This window comes from Thermobia domestica, chromosome 12 (assembly GCF_964235325.1).
Source record: "Thermobia domestica chromosome 12, izTheDome1.hap1.1, whole genome shotgun sequence".
NCBI classification, from domain to species: Eukaryota; Metazoa; Arthropoda; class Insecta; order Zygentoma; family Lepismatidae; genus Thermobia; species Thermobia domestica.
In genome coordinates, this window is record NC_137465.1 from 204,492,430 (window position 1) to 204,515,370 (window position 22,941).

At 37.4% G+C, this 22,941-nt stretch overlaps 1 protein-coding gene across 1 annotated transcript in view; it reads right to left on the reverse strand.

Annotated features, from left to right (window-relative positions):
- LOC145666957 (equilibrative nucleoside transporter 1-like) overlaps positions 1–22,941 on the reverse strand; it is a 213,940-nt gene that overhangs the window by 162,559 nt on the left and 28,440 nt on the right. The window contains exon 2 of the mRNA XM_081734585.1: positions 22,566–22,691. Within this exon, the coding sequence (XP_081590711.1) occupies positions 22,566–22,674 (109 nt within the window). The 5' untranslated portion in view covers positions 22,675–22,691. The remainder of the gene's footprint in view (positions 1–22,565; positions 22,692–22,941) is intronic.

Sequence of the window (22,941 nt, forward strand, 5' to 3'; positions counted from 1 at the left end):
GGTGGCGCGTGGCCGACGAAATCCAGTCAGTTATGGCTCGAGAGCTAAAGATATCTAAAATGTCTATGTCACGCACGTTAAGCAGTGACCTGGGACTCCATGCTTACAAACACCACAAAGGAAATCTGACAAATGAACTCAAGCGCCAGAGGCTCCTAAAAGCAAAGCGCTTACTTAAGTGTTACCCAGCAAATGGGCACCGTCGAATCATTTTCACTGAAGAAATCGTTTCCAGTGTTGAGGAGACTTCCAATGCCCAAAATGACAGGATATACGCCACAACCTCTAGAGAAGCTGGTGAAAAGACTCCAAAATATCCAGAGGGGTCAGCATCCTGCCTCAGTCATGATGTGGTGGGGTGTGAGCTATGAATGCACAACGGAGTTCTATTTCTGTGAACGGTGTCAAAACGTAAGCCAAAATGTACCAGGAGCCTGTGCTTGAGAGATTAGTCAAGAATCTCACCAACATACCTTCCATGAACAGAACTGGAGCTTCCAACAGGACTCAGCCCCAGCATACAAGGCACGGACAATCCAGCAGAGGCTGGAGGCAAATATTCCGGACTTCGTTTCCACTTCAGATTGGTCTTTTGCAACTCCGGGCCTAAACCCTTTGAACTACAAATTGAGGTCCAATCTTCAGGAGATGGTTTGCAAGAGGAAACATTTCAATATTGAAAGATTAAAGCGGTCTCTTCGGAAGGCAGCTGCAGATTTTGCAGTTGATGTGTTGCCCAATGAAACTGATGAGTGCCCACAAAGACTTAAAAGGCTGTACGCATGCTAGTGGTGGCTACTTTGAATAATTATTTGTGATTTCGATTCATAACACATCCATGTAACTCATGTTATTAGGATATTAAAATATCTGTAATCATTTTGTGTCAATGTACTTAAAAGTTTGGGACAGTATTTATGGTAAGATTGTAAGACTTTTTTTTTTTTTTTTTTTTTTTTTTTTGCACGTTACTCCTGTACGAACAATCCTTTAATCCGCTATCGGATAATACCGACGAAATTAAATTTAAATTGCATACCCCTTCCATCTGCTAGTCTTTCAGCCACAACTTTCCAACCTAGAAATCATACACTTCAGCCGAAAGTGTAGCCCACAAGACGAGAAATTTTAGAAGTTTCGTGAGCAACTGTAGTTAATCTAAATATGCGATTGTGAACTCGTATTAGATTCCAAACACTCTTTTAGTATTGCATGATTCATAGCATAAAACTATCAATTGATAAAAGTTATTGTAAACAGTGAAGGAGCAGTTACCATCATTTAAAGACACACAAGTTATTACATAAGATGCTACAACAGAACGATTTTGCCTAATATTTGCTTAGTACGCGGCAAGCGAACTGGCGTATGACCTCAAGCGCTGCTCTAACGTCAGCCAACCAGGTTGCAGCGACGCTGCCAGTGCAATGAAGTGGAAATAACATAGAAATGTTACGTTCCTGATCTACAACAGTAACTCGGAGTTATAGGATATACACTTTAATGAGGGTATTGGTAAAACGACCAACATTATAGCTTCATTTATTTGTTTTTTACAATAGTTTTTTTCTACGATTTCTTATTGCATGTTATTGCTTCATTATAAAGGTTTATTTACCAATGAATATGACCATAAATAGATCAATTTTAAATTTGCATTATACATATCATCACATGAGGCAAAAGATCAGGTAATAAAGTATGCAGACGATGAAATTTACAACTGTACAGTAAGATCCAAACCACATAGCGTGTGAGAATGCGTTCTGCTGAATATATAATATGCAGAACTATTCAAGAACACCAACTTCAAACATCGTTATATATTATAAGTACGTTATAATAGTGTTTCCTAAACTTTGTACCACGAAGCCCTGGATCATCACAAAATATTTGTTGATGCGATTATATATGTGATACCATTAATACTCTTCAGGCAGAGTACATCGTTAATTTTACATAGTATGTCAAGTGTTTATTTCATAGATATCATTTCGTTGTGGGTCAACAAACACAGATGACCACCTGGGGATCACTATTAAATCGGATAATTAATTTTAAATAACCCAAACACTCTAGCCACACTGGAATACCACTTCTCGTGAGTATATTCATGTCCAAAATGACTGTCGCATATCTATAACTGTCTTCTTGTAAGAATATAATTTGATCGATTTGGCAGGGTACTTTTAATACTGATACTATGTGTATAATTGGGAAATATATATTTGTGGTAAATTTCATTTGAAAAGAATTATAAATACGAAAATCAGAATGAGTAAAACAAAATGTTGCTAAATAGAGAAGAAAGTTTTATTGTTCTTATTTACTGCTCTTTTGACATGAAATTTTCCACATACATGTCCTTGCCGATTATACACATACTAACATTATAAGAAATACCGCGCGAATTCGTTATCAAATTATATTCCTGCAACATAATTATAGGCATGCGACAATAATTTTGGACATGAGTGTACATTGTCCCGCGTACTCGCACTGTATCCAACATGTTCCTCCGATCTTATATTCGATAATAAGAGTTATTAGGAATTTTCGAACTATACACCTTCCTCGATTCGCTCGCTTGATCGTATATATTTGCAGAAAACAAATTTCTGAAAATTGTATTCTCGGGAATCCTTAGCTTCTCTCCTCCTTGCCATTTAGCGATCAACATTCATATACATGCAATACAAAGTAGAATTAATTCATGCACTAAGAGGTTTTATTCCGAGTAATAAGATACCTTTTCTGAAACGAATCAGTCTATAGTTATGGTCAATTGGGTCGAAAAAATGAAATGAAATTTGTAAGTTTTACGTCCCACGGTTATGCCGGCTAGGCTAAAGGAGACATTGATGATGCAAAATGAATGAAATAGTGGAATGAAGAAAGTGAAAGGAAACAAGAGAAGCCCGAGAAAAACCCACGCACACGGTGTTTGTCCACAAAGCTCACTTGTCGCGAGCTGGGATCGAACCAAGGACACCATGTACCAGTAGGTCACTGCGGCCTATCAATTGAGTTGAAACGAAACCCAAAAAATGAAGACCACAACTCGGATTCCACTACGTTTATTGAATTGGACTTTAACGCCCCTCTCAGTACCAAGAATACGTAACACGGGAACCTACAACTTAACGTGAGTTCCGAACAATATGAGCTCAACCTGGAAACGAACCCGAGTCTTTCGTTGGATCCCTCAGGATCATCCTGATAACTGTGTGAAAGCAGTTTCTCTTATTCTGGGCTTTTCAGAACGCGTAGCCTCGGGAAGATTCAATTAGCACAAAGTAATTCCGAGAAGTTCAACAAGCTGTCCAAGAAGGAATTTGAGTTTGACTCACAGACTGAACCATGAAAGCTATGTTTCAAATACAAAGTGCATGAGTAGAGCCACAGCATAGCATCGTATCCCGCTGTAGAAACAATGCAGCTTATATTTTAAGACGTTTACGGAAGAATGACAACGATCTCCTCTTTCTTCTCCTACAAAAACTCGGCTGAAATGTCATGCTCTGAATGTCGTTCAAACAAGAACATAAGATCCACTATGTGCACGTTACGTTGTCACTTATTAATTGTAATCGTAAGGAATGCTCTTATGCACGGACGTAATATGTTATTTCCTTATCGTATAACAAAAGTAGAATTTAAGCTCTTAAAAAAAAAATACAATCTACTAATAAATGTTGTTAACTAAATACGCATCCTATATTAAGAATAAGACTTCATACAACAAAAAGTCCGAATAGCTTACACCGGTGGAATATTAAGTTCTTGTATATTACGTATAAGTAGTATCCTAATCTTAGGTTCCAGTATAGCATGTATCTTTAGGACAAGCAAGAGGAACTACCTGAAATTCTAATTGGACTAACCACCACTTTGTATTCTTAAAACATTAAAAGAATATTAGTGTAAAGATATCTGAGTCGTAATAAATAAATTATACAAACTCCTATGTAAAAAAAAAAAAAAAAAAAGAGCATGCAACGTTACTTTTTTTAAGATCTTAACACAAACATACAAAAAAAAAAAACAAAGAACTTTCACATTCAAACAGAAAAACGTGATAGTGGCAGTACTAGTCTCCTCTGTCATTTCTGTCTTCGTGGTTAAAACTTCATTTCATATTGGCCTTATTCTGTATCGGTCTTAACAAAATTTGTGGATCGCAACGCCACCGATGGCTTTAGGATTAGTGAACAAGGGGTATGATAAGCAAACCAGTGACCCCCTCTTTATTTACAGAATGAAAATCGATTAATATCGCAACACTTTACTAAATGAAGTTACTAATGTGCAATTTACTGCTAAGACTAAGCAAGTGCAAAAGTAAACCTATTTTTTCGTAAGTGTATCATCTATTTTTGTTCATATTGAATCTCAATAATTTTAAAATTTTCTGGTTATTCGTTGATCCACTGATAGTCTACTTAATAAAATTTCTTCGTGGATTTCTCTTCTAGTACCTAAAGTATTATACTATGTTATTTCTAGTAAGTTTACACTGACCATCCAAAACAGTATGGTACCTACCATGTCCATCATTCCGTCGTCGGACAGCAGCAATGCGGATTGCTATGAAAGCAATGAGAACTTGGGAGGTGGATGGTACTTAATCCATATCAATTCAGCGTAGGAGGTCGATGAGCTCGGATCTGACGTTCAATGACATCCGAAGTGTGTTCAACTGAGTTAAGATCGAGTGAACTTGCAGGCCGCTGCAGCAATTGAAATTCACCCGTTATCCTCGAACTACTGCAGTACAACGCTGGCCCTGTGACAAGGAGCGTTATACTGCTGAAAGATGCAATTTTTAGTTGGAAATATACCCGATATGAATGGGTGTACTTGATCAGCAATGATCTGCCGATAGCTAAGAGCCGTCACTGTATCCTCAACAAGCACTACTCGATTCATGAATGATTATATGAAGTTCTCAAAATCATAATGAAGTCAGCACCGGCCTGTCGTAAACAGATGTTCTCCTGAAAGTAAATGGGCTCTGATCTGGTCACTGGTGTGATGAAGATGAAGGCCGTATCATGGTTCATAGAGCGAGAATTTATATGAAGAAACCATTTCCGGTTTTGGTAGAGTGTTGAAGGTTGTAATGATATGCTCTCTTAAGACAATGAATCGATTATAGAAAACCACTTGCCGCTATCTATTACCATTTCCGTTCTATGGTGATAAGTGATGAAGTCTGAAATGACTAATTTGAACCGTTTCCGGTTTATTTACAGAGTTCTTAAAGATGACGGACCCTACTGTTGAAACAATTAATCGACTGCAGAAAAGCGCATCTCGATATCTTTTACTGTTTCTGCTGTGAGGAAATAAACATTGAAACCGGAAGTAATACTAACTTTGAACCATTCTGGTTTTGGTAGTATTTGGAATAATCATGGTACGTTGTCTTGAGATGCTTAATAGTTTACAAAAAAAAAAATTCTCGCTCTGTTACCGTTTTCGTTCTATGATGTTAAAACCGGAAATGACCTCTTCCGGTGTGAACAGAAAGTTAACGGAGGAGAGGGAACCTATTCTTGGAACGCTTAATGGATTGCAAAAAAAAAAAAAAAAAAAAAACGCATCTCGATATTTCTGACCGTTTTTGCTATGATACGTGTCGACCAACGGACGGACAAAACCATTATGGATATCATAGTTTGGAAGTCTAATAATGGAAAAATTAGTCATGGCGGCCGGAAGCGAAACTCAAGCCTGGGACTTCCTACTATAGGGGAAAAATGAAAACTGGTTACACATTCAAAAAACAGATAAAAGAATATAAAAGTGATTTTTTTTAAATTTTGAACCAGGACTTAAGCACAAAAATTTTAAAGCACATTCTTTTATGCCTTAAACGTATATTTGTTTTTCATGAGAAAAATGACTTGATGTATTAAGTTCTTAGCATTCCAAATGCAGTCCCCAGTTCAAAGCGCATGTGATAAGAACAGTTCATTGGTTTGCTATTTACGATATTTCCTTGATACCAAGGCACGAAGTTTAACAGAATGCGTAGATTGCAGTTTATAGCTATTTTCATTGTTAATAGACAAATGGTAACCATTCCATCAACCTCTCAACTCAGATGGATTCGAGATAAAAGGGTTCGCCTGTTGCATAACAAACGCTCATCAATGAGTAATGAATGCTCTTTCATATTCTGATTCACAATCTAAACACAGGCATCTGCAATATTACACTGTCACAAAAACCCTCTCATTTCATTACTCCAACGAATGTCTACAGAAAGCATAAAAGGTACGTACATTCCGTTACGCTAAGCCTTTTGGTACTAATTATGCCGCGAATGACTTAGGGGGGGGGGGGGGGGGTCTACTATTTACACACAAGTCAAAGACAAACCGTTTCCCAAATGTATCAAATTTAAAATTTGGAACACGCTCTCAGTCTTCCTCGGCAAGTTTTACGTTTCGTTTCATATTGGGAAACTTTGATATACAGGGTCCGGCAAAAACTACTCGCGTTTTTGGAGAGGGCGCTGTGTGAGTTGTGGCGGGGATACGACAGAGAGGGGATATCGATCGACAGCGGTATACGTGCCATTTTCAGTAGTCGTAATGGCGTGGTGCAGTGAGCATCGTGCGTTTGTTGTGGAGAAGTATATTCGTAATGGTCGGGGCTGAAAAATCCACTCGCCTGCTAGCCAGTGGCGAGTACTTTTTTATATTCGTCTAGTAAAGTCCGTTCAATGGAAAACATGAATCCAAGAATAAACAGCAGATATCACTATTATTATTATTATTATTATTATTATTATTATTATTATTATTATTATTATTATTATTATTATTATTATTATTATTATTATTATTATTATTTGTAGGAGACATGCCAATAAACAAAATAAAAAAAGCATTGATGTTTACCTTGTCGCAAAGTGATTTTTGTTTATTTGTGTGAACAGAGTGCAAAATTGACTGGCTAGATTTTTTGGCTGGCGAGTACATGCAAGCAAGATTTTCAAGTCCTGGTAATGGTGGTTCTGTGATTACTACTCAGCGTGCATTTTGCATTCGGTTCGGACTTGGCCGACATGATTCTTTTCCAGATAGAAAAACTATTCAAGTATGGGTATGAAACTTTGGAGCAAAAGGTTCTGCATTGAGGAAAAAATGCCTGGCCGACCTCGGAACGTAAACACGCTTTCGAGATTGCTGGATAGACGCTCTCACACGTGCCACATTTTCTGGCGCTGTTACGATACGAGATCGGCCAGGCGATTTCTTCTCAGTGCAGAACCTGTATCTCTAAAGTTTGATACCCCAACTTGAATAGTTTTTCTATCCGGAACAGAATCATGTTGGCCAAATCCAAACCGAATGCGAAATGCCCGCTGAGTAAAATCACAGAACCACCATTAGGAACATACTCCTCCACAACAAACGCACCATGCTCACCGCGTTACCATTCTCACTATGCTCTACTACTGAAAATGGTAAGTATACCGCCTTCGATCGATATCTTCTCCGCCGCCGTATCTCCACAACTTACACAGTTCCTCTCCAAATACAAGAGTTATTTCCCCGGACCCTTACTTCCAAACTATGAGGGTTTAATCTTGCAACTAGAGCTGAAGTAGAAATCTCTGTTCCGGATCTTAAATCAATATCATATATATATACATACCTACGTACCTTGCTACCACGGCTCTTGCTCTAGAGCAGTGATCGCCAAACCCATCGATCGCATTTTCTGTGGATCGCGTTAACGCTCCGGTTGGCTAATTTTCATTCCTCCACTAAGCTGACATTAAGGGCAGGGGGCGCTGACAACAACTGCTTGTTTCTTCCGCCCAACTGCCATTGTCAGCCTCATCTTACAGTTGATTGTATACGCGTGCGGTTGTGCACGTTATGTTTCTCGTCTGTCTGCTAACTTGGATAGTTTAATTTTATATTTACTAGAAATGTAAGTTTATAGGCAATAAACAAATGTTTCGCGCTCTAGAGGAATCAATATTCAGACCGGAACTTGTAGTAATTTCTACAGCTTCTGGTTTCAATAGACAGATAAGCCGAAGATGAACCTGTTCTTACAACGCTGAAACCGCATTAAAAGAAAGAAAGAAAAAAGCTTCTCGCTTCCTTCTGGGGCAGTTTTTCCTACATGGCGATAAATGTTGAAACTGGAAAGGTACTTTTATCTTCCGATTTGGACTAAGGGCGATATGAAACATACTTCTGACATGCTAAATGCAGTTCTTCGCTATTGCCGTTTTTCCACTGTAGTGCTCACACTTAAATTACTTGTTATCAAAATCAAGATCTAGCTAAATCGCTTCCATTGCCTAAATTTGCATTCACCTTATTTCATAAAACCCTTGGCCTTTAAATGAATATTCATAATCCGTCACAGCTCAGACAACTTAAAATCCTCGTGCGTTACCCGTGCTTTATCTTTTTTTTATTACAAAAATCGAAATTTCTATATGCCCCGAAATGACTTTTCTCACGTCCCTAAAAAATATATATATACGAAGTCAGAACTGCGCTAAGTGTGTACGCATCCGACTCTGATACAAGACAAGTTTTATAAAAAAATTCATTAAAACTGCGGAAGTTCTTTTCAAAAGCAGTTTTAGGCGCTCTGATTGATGCGAGAAAGTATCAGAAAATAAAGTCACAAGGCCGATACTTCTGGGGTTCCGTCTGTTATAGGGGAATGAGACGCGTGCGGTAATTTTAATACATGGAGTTAGCAACTGTGCAGAGTTTCAGCTACCCGCCACCTACGGTGCTAGTTATATGTAAACACAAATAACGACTCGTTTGGAAAACTGGTCTCGCGAAGAAGTCTGCTCAGTTATTCGATATCTGTGGGCGAAACATGTAACCGCGGCTGAAATTTATCGCCAGCTGGTAGAAAAATGAAATGAAATCTTAAAGTTTTTACGTCCCAGGCTTATGCCGGTTAGGCTAAAGTAGACGGTTATGATGAGTGAAATGGTGGAATGGAGAAAGGGAGGAAACGGAGAACCCCGAGAAAACCCACGAGAACGGTGTCTGTCCACCACAAAGTCTACGGGATGCGAGCTGGGATCGAACGGCCACCTGGTAGAGGTTTACGGAGAGACTGTAATGTCTCGTCAGCATGTCGCGGAATGATGTTGATAGTTTGCGGCTGGTAGAGATAAGGTCACCGACAAGAAGCGTAGTGGCCGACAGTTTCGCCGGGACTCATCGACCACATTCCCCTGCAGACCGGACCTCGCTCCAAGCGACTTTTACCTGTTTCCGTACTTGAAGGAGCATCTAGGAGGCCGTCGCTTCGATTCAGACGAGGAGGTGAAACAATTCGTGACAACGTGGCTGAACACGTAAGGACATGATTTTTACTAGGAGTGAATCTTCATATTAATCCCACGATGTGATAAGTACCTGAAGCGATATGGAGACTATGTCGAAAAATAACCTAATGTATGTACTATCTGATGGCTGTATTGATTGTATGAAATAATATATACACGTTTCATTGCAGGTTTTGTAACCGTACTTTCCGATTATCCCTTGTATTTTAAACAAACTGTCCTCAGTTATTTCTTTTAAACTCAAAGTACAGCTAAATCGTTTCTCTCGAAATTTGATGAAAATTTTTTGAAGTGTATTAAAGTTAAAACTTACCTTACTCTAGATTTAGTCGCTAACGAAATAAGTTGGGAATAATAACGTTCCGGGACCGTCACGGAATCGAGATCTGGGTCCCGGCGTCCCGAAAATATTTCTCTGCACGCTTAAATGTCCTGGATTTCAGCGAAGAAGAAACGAAGGGAATATTATAGTTTCCTTTTTTCACGGGATTAGGTATATAATTATTTTCTTAACAGAAATAGAGTAAAACTTTAACGAAGTAAGTTCTTTGAAGATACACGACTTCCAGTGATATTTCGCATAAAAAGTTATTTTTAGTTGCAAGATTGAAAAAAGAACTTGCAAGATAGTTGCACATTGTATTCATAAAAAGTTGCAAAATAGTTGCAAACTGTGTTTACAAAAAGTGGCAAGAACAATGAAATTGGGATCAAAGCATTTTAAACTTACCAATATATTGTCCATGATATGTAGACCTGCCAAATTCCACACAGATTTTACTGTTTCTCACTTATCTTCTTAAAATATGTAATTATCAGCGCTGACTGTTTACTGGTAATTATCTTCTGTATATTTTCTGTGGCTGCTTGTTGATATCTTTCATCTTCTCTTAACTTTCGCCACACCTTCCATCATCGCTTGTGCCAATTGTACTTCTGCCATGTCCTCCTCCTCTAACACTGTTTTAAGCCATTTGTTACCCTCCGGGAGAAGCTGGTTAAATGTTTTCCATTTGGACAGCTCAACTGCCTTTGATTCCGCTAACTTCTTTTCCAAGTCAGTTATTGCTGCTTCTTCCTTGATGACTTTTTTTTTCTGTTCTGCTCCTGCTTTTTCTTTAGTTCCTCCTCTTCCTTTTGTTTCCTCATCCTTTCTTCGTAATTTAGGTAACTGCGATGAGCCATCTGTGTCATTCTGGCGAGTTCTTGACTTATGGGGAACGCTGCTGAGTCGTTTTCATACTTCTTCATTCCGTCGTATACAACAAGTCTTGCATTTAACATTCTCTCTGGCATGCTACTTCGTTCTTCAGACAGGACTCTCCTTGAGAAAGAATACCCACGTTCAACGTCAGAATTTCCATGGGACAGTGTCAAGATGGACTTCACTATGTTCATGACAGTTACGATACTTTGGTGAGCCACTGGCGTTTTTCAGTGAGAAAATCTTATTCCAGAAATGGTCGATTCTCTCATTCTCTTCATATTGTACTGTTTCTAATTTCAACAGCTTACACTCATCCAAAAGAACATCAGCTGGAACTTTACATGAGATAGATGAACGAGCAATATCTGTAATGTCACTGTCACTGGTCACTTTCAGATATTCCATAAGGTGCACACAATGGCACTGTTTCAGGATGTTCTTTTCGAAGACTTTGCATCTTTCAAACATGTTTCCCAACTGCCTTGTAATTCTTCTGCACACTTGAAACGAACTCTGCTGACTGTTTACTAGGAAACGTGCTGACCACTGAGGAAAGTTTCTCATCAAACTTCACTTCCTTCCATGGCAAAAGATTTTCAGCACTAAAGCCTTCATCCTTTAATGTGCCGAAGCGTTCTTGAGATTCTGGTTTGGAAACCCTACCAACTACCTTCAGAAGAACGTTATGAAGCTCGCTGTACAGCATGTGTACAAGAGGTTCTTCTCTTCGGAACATGTTAAGAATGGTGTGAACAAAGATGCGCTTTCACAATGGCTCATTTCTTCAGCATCTTGGAAATCGATATGCGGTTTAAGGCGTTTGTCACGCTGCTTTGCATTTTCGGAATAAACTGCAGGAAATAGTATTCAATGGTTGGAAATTTCCATAAAACGTACCACAGAGGGCAACACTGTCAACCAGCGTGAAGGGACATGCTTGATGAAACGATGCCTTGGTGTTCCTGCATTCTTTCAAAATCTCTCCATCACGATGGCCATCCATGGAAAAAATTGTAACTTACAAGATTATCATCAATGACAAGATTATATCATCATCAACCTTTTCTGAACCCATTATGAACGGTATGAATATTGCAACTACCAATATCCAGTAAAGGAAAGGCGTGCACATTTTGCACAAACTCAGATGTGGTTCTGAACACTTTCTTGTTGACATTTGATCCATCACTTCCCAACATAAGATTATTGGGTGCCAAATTGTATAAATCCAGCACTTCACAAATGTACTTATGGATGTCCTCATCTTTTGCGTGTCCAATGAAAAAGGACTGCAAGTGGCGTACCATAACCTGTTGCAAAGTAGAGCTCCAATAACGAATTGCAAACTGTAGTTCTTTGCCATTTCGAAAATTTGTCGTTTCATCATAGAGAAGTGTAAATGGAATGTTCTTTAAATCTTCACAAAGCTGTTTGTGCAAAAATACTCCAAAACATCAGTCAATACATACGACAGTTTAGAATTTCTCAGACAAAAGTTTTTGAGAAGACTGTTTGGATCTGGAAGCATGGATCGTATAACATGAGCTATATTATCGCACAATGCCGCAGGTAAGTTTTGAGTAACAACATGGAAGTCCAAACAATTTCTGCTCTAGTAGCTGCATGACGCTCTGAGCTTAACTGGAGCTTGATCGGTGTTATTGGTGGCTGGTTTGGAGACTGCAAAAACACTGGACTTACGGAACTCGCAGTATCAGTTAAACCAGTATTCACAGAACTTCCACTTCCTACGCATATGCTAGTCGGGAAGCTTTTTCAACTGCAGCTCACTCAGTTTCTCCTTTGCATTAGTACCATATTTTGGTGTCACACATGCTGTGACACAGCTTGAAATCCTTTACTTCCAACGTTTATTGTTGCACTAAAAACGCGACAGAACACTTCCGCTTCATTCTTCTTTGATAACCAAGTTGATAGTTCGTGTCCTAAAGCATCAGTTCGCTGAAACCGATCATCCAAAACGCGATACTTCGACTTGGACATTCTGCAACGCTCAAATTACAATCTTTGCACTCAAAAAACACTGGCCTGCAGGGAAACACAACATGGCTCCATTACTGGCTGTTCAACACCCCGAACTAATATAAAAATGAAATAACCCTTTCCGTAAAGCTTGGCAACTTTTAACATAATATAACAAGAGTAATAAATAAAGCAATTTAATTAGAAAAAACAAATTCGTAGATTCAGCAAGTTCGAAGCAGATTCTTCCACAGAGCGGATTCCTCCCTTCTAGAACACCAGTGAGGAGGGAATGTACACAATGGAGGGAAATTCAAATGCAGGTTTGTTCATGAACAACTTGTGTCCTCAACATGCTTTACAAATAATTTTATTGGGCTTTTTTTTTATTTATTTATAGGCTACAACACTGGAAATAGTTGCAAATACATGCAAATAGTCGCAAAATAATAAAAATAGTTGCATCCATGAAAAAAAAAAAAGTTACTTGCTGGGAGCCCTAAAGATAACAAATGCCGCCAGAACATACTGACAATGAATTAACCATTCTAAAAAAAAGAAAGAAAAAAGAAAAGATATAACATGAACAGAGAAAACGTGTGAAAGGAAACATCATACCTTGAATGAGCTAAAACAGACTCTGAATGCCACGAAACATAACAGATCCTGATATATATATATATATATATATATATATATATATATATATATATATATATATATATATATATATATATATTTACCAGGGGGAATCATCTGCTTACGTTTCCTTAACTATGGAGAAAAATGTCTACTAAAATGACTAAAAATGTGCTAACGTAATACTTGAACAACTACTAATGTACGAAAGTAAATTTAATATGTAACACTTCTTTTCATTTTAAGCATTTCAAAGATTCTCGTAATTTAGTAGCGTCCCGGATTTTCATCATTTTTGAAATATGGCAACTCGACGTATATGGTAAGCAGGGTTGGCTGGTTTAAACCAGCTGGTTTTTTCAAAAAAACCAACTGGTTTAAACCAAAAAACAAAAAAAATGTTCGTAAAAGTGTAAGTGTTTGTAAAATCTATATGAACACACATTTGTGGGTTATCACGTTTCACTCCCGTATATTATTCGTATTATATTCAGACCTAAATTCCCCATTCATTACTCAAAAAGATTATACTACAAAAGCAACTTTTTTTTTTTTTTTACAAGTTTATAAATGTTTATTTTGTGATTTTTTTGTAGTTGTTATTATTGTTATGTAATTGCAATCGAAGAAAAATTCTAAATATTCTTTCGTTTCAATGTTTACTATTGATAAAATACATCGAAAATGCCGTACTTTGTGGGTGTGTGTGTGTGAGGGGGGGGGGTCATACAGACCCCACGAGAGGCATTTAGTGAAAGAAGTATCTTTGGTATCTATTTATGTATAAATTAGTTTGAGCCAAAGTGGACTCAAATAATTCGTATCTTTATTCACTTTTCTTATTGATATGCAGATTAAGTCGCTGTATTTCTTTAATTTGGACCAATAAAAGTCGTTGTTAACTAACTTGAACTAAATTAGTTCTTCTGTACTCCGTAGTACTTTGAAATTGTTCATATGTAATTCTGTGTAATGGTTTCACTTGTGCAACTGTTTATCTTTTTGTCCTTCTGAAATGACTCTTGACAGTTATACTAAGAAGCATGTAAAGATCAGTACAACGTATTTTTTTTTTTTTTTTTTTTTTTATCAGGATTCTTTCGTAAGTGAGTCTGCAGACGTATCGCATTTGTGGCCAATTAGTCCTGGTTCCGAGTTCAAATGGAGGGCAATTTCTCTCGGATGTAACTCGAGAAGCGGTTTTTATTCCGCTTTAAGCTTATGTGACCCCTTCCAGCATAACCCGGTTGTTGCATAATAACATCAAGGCGAAACAAACTTATTTCTGTCCATATATGATATGAATATATAGAGCAAATCATTTAAACCATAAAAACCTGGTTTAAACCAAAAAAACCTGGTTTAAACAAAAAAAACCGTTTTTTTTGGTTTTTTTAATAAAAACCATGGTTTTTGCCAACCCTGATGGTAAGTAAACCATTAAAAAAAATTGTTAACAATACAACTTGGGGGAAAATTATTTTCACTAATTGTATGTGTAAATGTTTCCACTGATTTTGTTACCATGATGAAAGAAAACAGAAAATATGCTGCCCACTGCTCCTTGTTTTTACATCCCAATACGTGTATAAGGAAAGACGCTACTAAAACTTTTTCATTTCTCTAGTAATTCTTTTGAATCAATATGGAAACTTGCATGTCACATCTCTTATACAAACACGCCACTCCCAACAGTTGACCTCTACGAGTACCATTCCTTGTCAATTTGCATGAAGTTTATTTTGCGTATTTTCTTGTTAGCACTACTACCATTACCTCTACTACTACTACTACAAACAAAAGAATCTCTGAACCGGCTGCAGGAGTGAAAAACTGACTCTTGGGGTTCACCAGTTGTAGCACGTCTGGATTTACATGTATCTTGTTCATGAGAACAGGAATTGTTATTTGACATCTTGCCGGCATCGAGAGACCAGAATCAAACCCGGTACTAGTCAAATACGAAGACAGCACTTATTTCGGCAGAGTGTAATCGTATCCTTACATATATCTGGGACGATTGTGTTTGTCCAATATGTATCTAGGAATTCATATAAAATCAGCTGAAACATGGCTCAAAGTATTTAGTTCTGAAAGTAGGTGGTAAAAAGAATGAAGGAACTCGCAAATACAGTCCATATAGAACATAAACTGATCGGAATGAGTGTTCAGCATCATGGCTCCCACTGTCGATATTTCTGGCTCTCCACACTGGAGTTCGCCTATTCCTTACTTCAGAAAGCTTAGAATTGTCACAAGTTGTTGGATCAAAATAAGAACTTCTTTGGCTATCACCGGACATTCAACCCGACGCTGTGTGCATTAATCACTCGGTTTCAGTCAAAATATGTTGTATAACCTATATACATAAAAATCAAAATGAATATGTTTATGACTTCACACCGCTTGAACCACCCGACCGATCTCGATCAAATTTTCAATATAGATGAGGTTCGCGCCTGGGAGCTTTTTATTATTATTTCACTCTGATGGTACAAATAGAGGGGAGATTGAGGATATATATATATATATATATATATATATATACTAGGAATGCAATGGATATACTCGATTGCAATGAAATGAGCTGAGCGAGCTTAAGCAACGTAATCAATTATTGTGACTTTTTAAAACAATCAGTATTTTTCATAACAATCGCACAATTCTTCGTCTTGACCTTTTGTTCCGGCTAAAAAAAAAAAGTTTAAAAAATCGTTAATTTGTTTTTAAATTGTGATTAAAATTGTAAATTTTTACGCTAAAAAAATAAAAGGGCTTCGCCGGAATTTTTGAAAATCACGTGCAGATTTTAATTGTTGACAAAAAAATCACGTGAAAACTTTTCCCCATGTTAAGTCTATGGAAGCGTTTTTCGGTGATTATTCCTCGATGGTACATCGGATTTTTGATTTCGACCTATGTTCTCACTCAGCACGACATACTCTATCAGCGTGCTAAGTTTGGTTGAGATCGGCCAAACGGTCTAGGAGGAAGCGTTTTTCGGTCATTATTCCTCGATGGTACATCGGATTTTTTATTTCGACCTATGTTGTCACTCAGCACGACATACTCTATCAGCGTGCTAAGTTTGGTTGAGATCGGCCAAACGGTCTAGGAGGAGTTCGCGGACAACCAAACGGCTAACCCGAGTATAAGAGCTTCGCTCGCTCAGCTCAATAAAATAAATAAAACTTAATAACTCGTGAATCACGAGACTGATGTGGATCAAATTTGACATAGATGAGGTTCGAGCCTGTGAGCGTTTTTATCACTTCACTCTGACGGTGCAACTTAGGGTAGGGGTAGGTAGGAGATATTTAAAAATGACCGATATTAATGTCGAGTCCATAGCTTTCGGGGTCGTTAAAATGAACAATAACACTTCCGATGCCGTTTAAATTCAAATTCAGCCCCGCAACTTGAGGGAGGGGGAAGATATATAAAAATGATCGAAAATAACTGATATTAGTGTCGAATCTACAGTTTTTGGGGCCGCTAAGATGAACCGTGACATTTCCGATGCCGTTTAAATCCAAATCAGCCCACAATAGTAATATTTAACTTTTACTATCATTTTTACCAAACACATGACATAACAAGTTGTGTATTTAGTCTTTATTTCAACGCAGCAATGAGTACGCTAGCTGAAGTCTAATATTGAGTTATCTCCGTAATTTTCTAATTAATAACATAATACAGACCAGAGATGGCTCAGACTCATTATCCTTAATGGGATTCGCGTTCATTAATCTTAATTAGACTCACATTTGCACTTTTCGAGTTCTGGGTCGCTACTCTCAAAATGAGGCTCGCGCTCATGAACCTCGTTAAGTTCGCACTCGCTATCTAGAATGGGGCTTGCAATCGTTCGTACTCACTAACCTTAATGGACTCGAGCTCGCTAATGGCACAGCCTCTGGCTCACTATAATTGAGTACGAGGGCCATAATCGCGAGTTTGGACCAGTGTTCGTAGGTTTCCTTAAGAAAATTTCCCTCAATTCACTTAATTTTTCCCTTTTATTATTAAATTTTCCATAGTTTCTTAAGTGTCCAATTCTTAATGACAAAAGTTATGTGATGACTTTAATTTAGCTATATAAAAGGAAGTGCGAACCACATTTGTTTTATTCATTTGCTTTTCATTTTCTTGAACTTTTTCTGTCACTTTTTTTCTTTGCCAAAAAAATCTTTATCAAAACCCAGCCAACAACGAGTGCAAACTATGCTACTTTGAACAGACACACACATAAACTATTGCTATTGTATCTGTTTATTTCTGAAGAACGAGTGCAAACTATGCAACTTTGAACAGACACACACATAAACTATTGCTATTGTATCTGTTTATTTCTGAAGAACAAAGAAAAATTTTAGCACTTATATCGGTCAATCAGCCAGCGCGAAAATTTCCCTAGATTTTCATGTTTAACAGAAAAATTCCTTTTTTGCTAAATTTACCTACGAAATTTCCCTACAATAGGGAGATTTCCTTCAAACCACGAACAATGGTTTGGACATGCCTGATCTAGACCCTATTGCATTGTGTCTTTCATAGCTAATCGTCTTTCATTCGACTAAGCCAATTAAATTCGACGGTGACGCCGATCTATTACAAAATAATATGATCTCTGAGAAGCACGAGGAATAGACACTGCAGAAAGAGAGCGAAGTAGCCCTAATTCTGTGAGGAAGTATAATCAAAAAGAATGGGTTAGAATATTAACTTACAAGATGGATACGTGAGATATAAAGTTTGTAATGATGAATGATGAAAAAAAAAAAAAAAAAGCACGGTAATCACTGAAAGATCTTTGGTATAATAAGAGTTTAGAAGGACATATACAGAAATTAATGGAAACTACAGAAAAGTAATGGGAAGATATGCTTACGAGCCTGACATACTAAAAATAATACAAAATTTACCATTTTTCTTTTGCTTGTTTATTCATAAGTGGAAGGAGATAATGAAATGCAACTTATCACAATCATAGATAATGTTATTCTACAATAGAAAATATGAACCTGAAGAATTTTCAGTGTTGCCAGAGTAACAATTCAACCAAAATCTAAGCAGGGTTTCCACCCTCTTTCTCAAAAAGTTCCAGGACAAATCATCAATTTTTTAGGACTTCGACACAGGATGGTACAATAAGATTGCAACTATACGTTCAAAATTCTCAACGGTGAAATGAAAAGTAAAATAGCTTATGCAGTGAATATTAACGCAAGAACAGTATTAATACATAATAATTAAATACACAAAGCGGAGCGTAATGTGTTGCTTTTTCTTATTTTGGTGGCCTCCCAACTCCCCTTATAGACACCCGATCCACGCACATCCAGCACATGTATTTTCATTCTTTCTACATAATTTAATTGTGCACCGAACAAATTTACAAACAACAAAAATTTATTTTTCGTACATGGCATCTTCATTGCCTGACAGTATGACAGATTTAATTAGGGGGGGAAAATGGAATAACAAGTTTTTCAACTGAGTATGGAGTTGTGTGAATTCCTCACTTATGGACAGAATTTCTTTCTTCCTTAGCGAAGATGCCCTATGGATAGCATTTGACTTTGTCAATAAAGTAAAGCAAGACTTCTGCTCTGCTTCATGTGCAAGCTGGTTTGCTTCAGTTTCCAAAGCTTTACTTGTTTTCATCAATTTCATTTTCTTTCTCTGAAGTTGCTGTACATTTTCACTTACCTCTTTCCTCTTGTTTTTGACTTCTCACAAGTAGCATTCATATTAATTTTTTTCTAAAAAGTAAGTACTGCTGCCAAAATAGACTGATTACGGAGGATTGATACTGGTACAAAGCACAGTTTCTGGAGGATCGTGCTAGTGAAAACAGCATCCAAGAATGGGTTGACAGACTAGTAGATGAAAGAAGAAGAGAGAAGTTCTCTCACCCAGCCACCGTGTTGGGAGAAAAAAAGCCCACCAACCATCCACATATGCAGGATCATCACAAATTATTATTCAGCACAAACACAGGAATAGCTAAATCTTCATTATAACAGAAATTAAAATCTTCATTATAATTATGAAAAATCTGACATTCAGTATTTCTGTAACTTTCAAGGACAGAAATGCATTTTCAAGGACATTTCCAGGATGTTTCCGGGACAAATCAATTTAAAAATATTTCCAGGTTTTGCAGGATTTCCAGGACGAATGGGAGCCCTGTCTAACAAGGAACCCTAGGTATCTATCAGAGCCCGATTTTCATGAAACTTTGTATATAGATAGAGTACCTTGGGAAACTCGCACAACCAAATTTGTAGCTGCAGAGTCCAAGACGTTGGGGCACTAGGGCCCGAGAAAGATCAAAAGTGGAACCTCAGTACATTAAGGACATGGTGAGAAAATGCACGTTTTTCTTTAAAACTAATCATTGTAACGACATGAAATGAGCATACATGGATACAAGATGGTCGATATGATCTGTTAAAAGTTATAAAAAGAATATCCGCCATCTTGAAAAGAGGCCATGTTGAAACTGATGCGATTGGTGCAAATGAGAAGAGGGTCACCCGATGCATTAATTTGAACGTAAATATCCACAAAAACCTGTTGGTGAAGTCTGTTGTGGGATTATATTATTCCTGTTCTTCTGGTAGAGTGGTTTAGGTACAAGATAAGCAAATTGTATCCTATGACACTCGAGCAGATGGAGGGTATGGAGCGCTATAGGTGGACTGATATGACGTTCTGATTTCTGTTCGAATTAATTTAAGTCTAATAAAAAGTTACAAGTTAATGTCAACCATGATATTATTATGAAGATTGAACCCGTCATACCAGCACATCCCACCAATTACATGTTGACTCTGACACAAATGATGTAGTGCTAAAATTATATTTCGCTCGGTTTTCTAGTTCCACTGATCCCACTCACAGCGCTCCATAATCTGCATCTGCTCGAGTGTCATAAGATACACTTTGCTCATCTTGTACCTAAACCACTCTACCAGAAGCACAGGAATAATGTAATCCCACAACAGATTTCACCAACAGGTATTTGTGGCTATTTACGTTCAAATTAATGCATCGGGTGGCCCTATTCTCATTTGCACCAATCGCACCAGTTTCAACATGGCCTCTTTCAAGATGGCGGATATTCTTTTTATAACTTTTAACAGATCATATCGACCATCTTGTATCCATGTATGCTCATTTCGTGTCGTTACAATGATTAGTTTTAAAGAAAAACGTGGATTTTCTCACCATGTCCTTAATGTACTGAGGTTCCACTTTTGATCTTTCTCGGGCCCTAGTGCCCCAACGTCTTGGACTCTGCAGCTACAATTTTGGCTGTGCGAGTTTCCCGAGGTACTCTCTGCATATACAAAGTTTCATGAAAATCGGGCTCTGATAGATACCTAGAGTTCCTTGTAAGCTAAGACAGCGACTTGGGAAACGAACGCAATTGCATTTGATTACGTATCATGTTGTTTTGGAATACTGTGAACTACTTTTTAAATAATACTACTATTTAATTTTAATGACTGTATGTTGAAACTATTTTGTTTATTACAAAGTAAATACAACTATTATTTAAAAAATAGTTCATAGGATTCCAAAACCACATGATACGTAATCAAATGCAGTTGAGTTCGTTCCTCTAGTCGCTGCCTTAACTTAAATTTTGCGGAAATGTTATTCTGGCAACACTGTAATTTCCATGGATTGCAACACTGAAAATTCTTCAGGTTCATATTTCCTGTTGTAGAATAACATTATCTATGATTATGGTAAGTTCCATTTCATTACCTCCTTTCACTTATGAAAAACAAGCAAAAGAAAAATGGTAAATTTCGTATTATTTTTTGTATGGCAGGCTCTTAAGTTTACCCTACATTTTTTTTCCAATTTTAGTCAATAACTTAAAAACAAGGAAGAGTATAAAAAAAATACAGTGGCCTTGATGGCATGTATTAAACACTGTAAAATGAAATAATAATTGCATTCAAGACTTTTCACAAGTGTATAAATTTGGATGCTCAAGAAATATGACCTCAAAAACTACCTACCCAAATTTCTGCTCCATAAGAAAAGGTTTTGAAATACGTTATTTTATACCGTTTTGTAGATGGTCTCTAGCTCATTTTCTACATTTTTGGTATTCTTCATTGTTTTTAAGATTTTTACGCAGAAAGGGATAAGCTTAGCTTAGCAAAAATCCTCAAAAAAGAATGAAAACAGAGATGACACTCAACTTTTATCACTGAGCTTTATTATCTTCAACCTTTTCAAAGTCCACTACGCAACTCCTGCGACAATGCTCACCCCATATTAATCTAGGAAGATCATTTTGGTATAAATGTGTTCCTGAGGGATGAAGATTTCCCCCGATAGGCGTTTTATTTTATGTGGGAGGTCCTTTTCTTTGCATCTTTTCTTTTTCGGGTACCATTTCCTTCCTTGGGGTACACTCATAAAAATTGGTATGTCAAACAATGAATTAGTCCACTATATGGTAATATTTGGTATGTGTACTTGTTGCTTACATGGGGGAGGAGGGGGGGGCAAAGCTGGCCTTTTTTTAAACGTAAATTACACTTTTCAGGACGGTTACATATAAGACAAGACATATTTTCGCTGAATTATAGTCTAGAAGCATATTTCTTGTTGCTGTACATGATGTGTACAGTAAAATTTATATTCTTTGAGTTTTACGTCCCACGGTTATGCCGGTTAGGCTAAAGGAGACGGTGACGATGAGTAATGAATGAGATGGTGGAATGAAGAAAGTGGGAGGAAACGGGAGAACCCCGAGAAAACCCACGCACACGGTGTTTGTCCACCACAAAGTTCACTTAGCGGGAGGTGGGATTGAACCCGGGACCCCAAGCACCAGAGGAGTAAAATTTATAATTAGGAGGGTCACTAGAACCACCAACGTAAAGGTCTGTAACAGTTCTTCGAAAATGATATACAGGGCGTTTTTATAGGAATTTCGTTCTTAATTTGTATCTTGTTTTGTATTGCAGATTATTGCCACAAGTGTGTTGCCTACACCTTAGCAACATTTTGTCAGCGTAGGGTGACCGCAAGGGTTGCCAAGGCCCCAAATTCTATTTTTTTTATATTTTTAGGACTTTTTCTCTTCTTCTTCTTCTACTACTACTACAAATAGGGCGGAAATTGCACAATTGTTATCTCGTTGGAATCTGTGTTCCATAAGCTTTCCAATAATGTATCAATCATGACTCTGTGGTAATTAGGAAGGTCACCAGGGCCCCCCAACGTGAGAGTCTACGATTTCGTTCAAATCGCTGGCGGGCGTAGAAAGGATATCCCCGTTATTTTCATGAAATGTTACATTCTTCAGCAGAAATGCAACAGAAACGGAAAGAAAAGAAAGCAACTTACCGCTTGCTCCTCTACCGATGGTGGGTGCTGCGCCATTGCGAGGAGCTGGTTGGTTGATCAGATATTGTCGCTCCATCCCAGGGCTTTTGTAATTCCCGGTTTCGTTCATTCTGTTACGATATGTATCTGCAAAGAAAGAAAAATACAAATATTATAATTTAAATAACTTGAATATTAAGTTGAAAAAATATCCCAATGAAGATAAAATGAAATTTTGCCAAAGTATTACTTATATTACAGTTGTGTAATTCATTCCTAAATGTTACCGAGCAAACCGTTTTTTTTTTTTTTTTTTTTTTTTAATGCACAAATTGCAAGTTATGTAACTGAAAAAGAAATCTTTCAGTTTAACGTTCCACGATTATGCCCTTTAAAC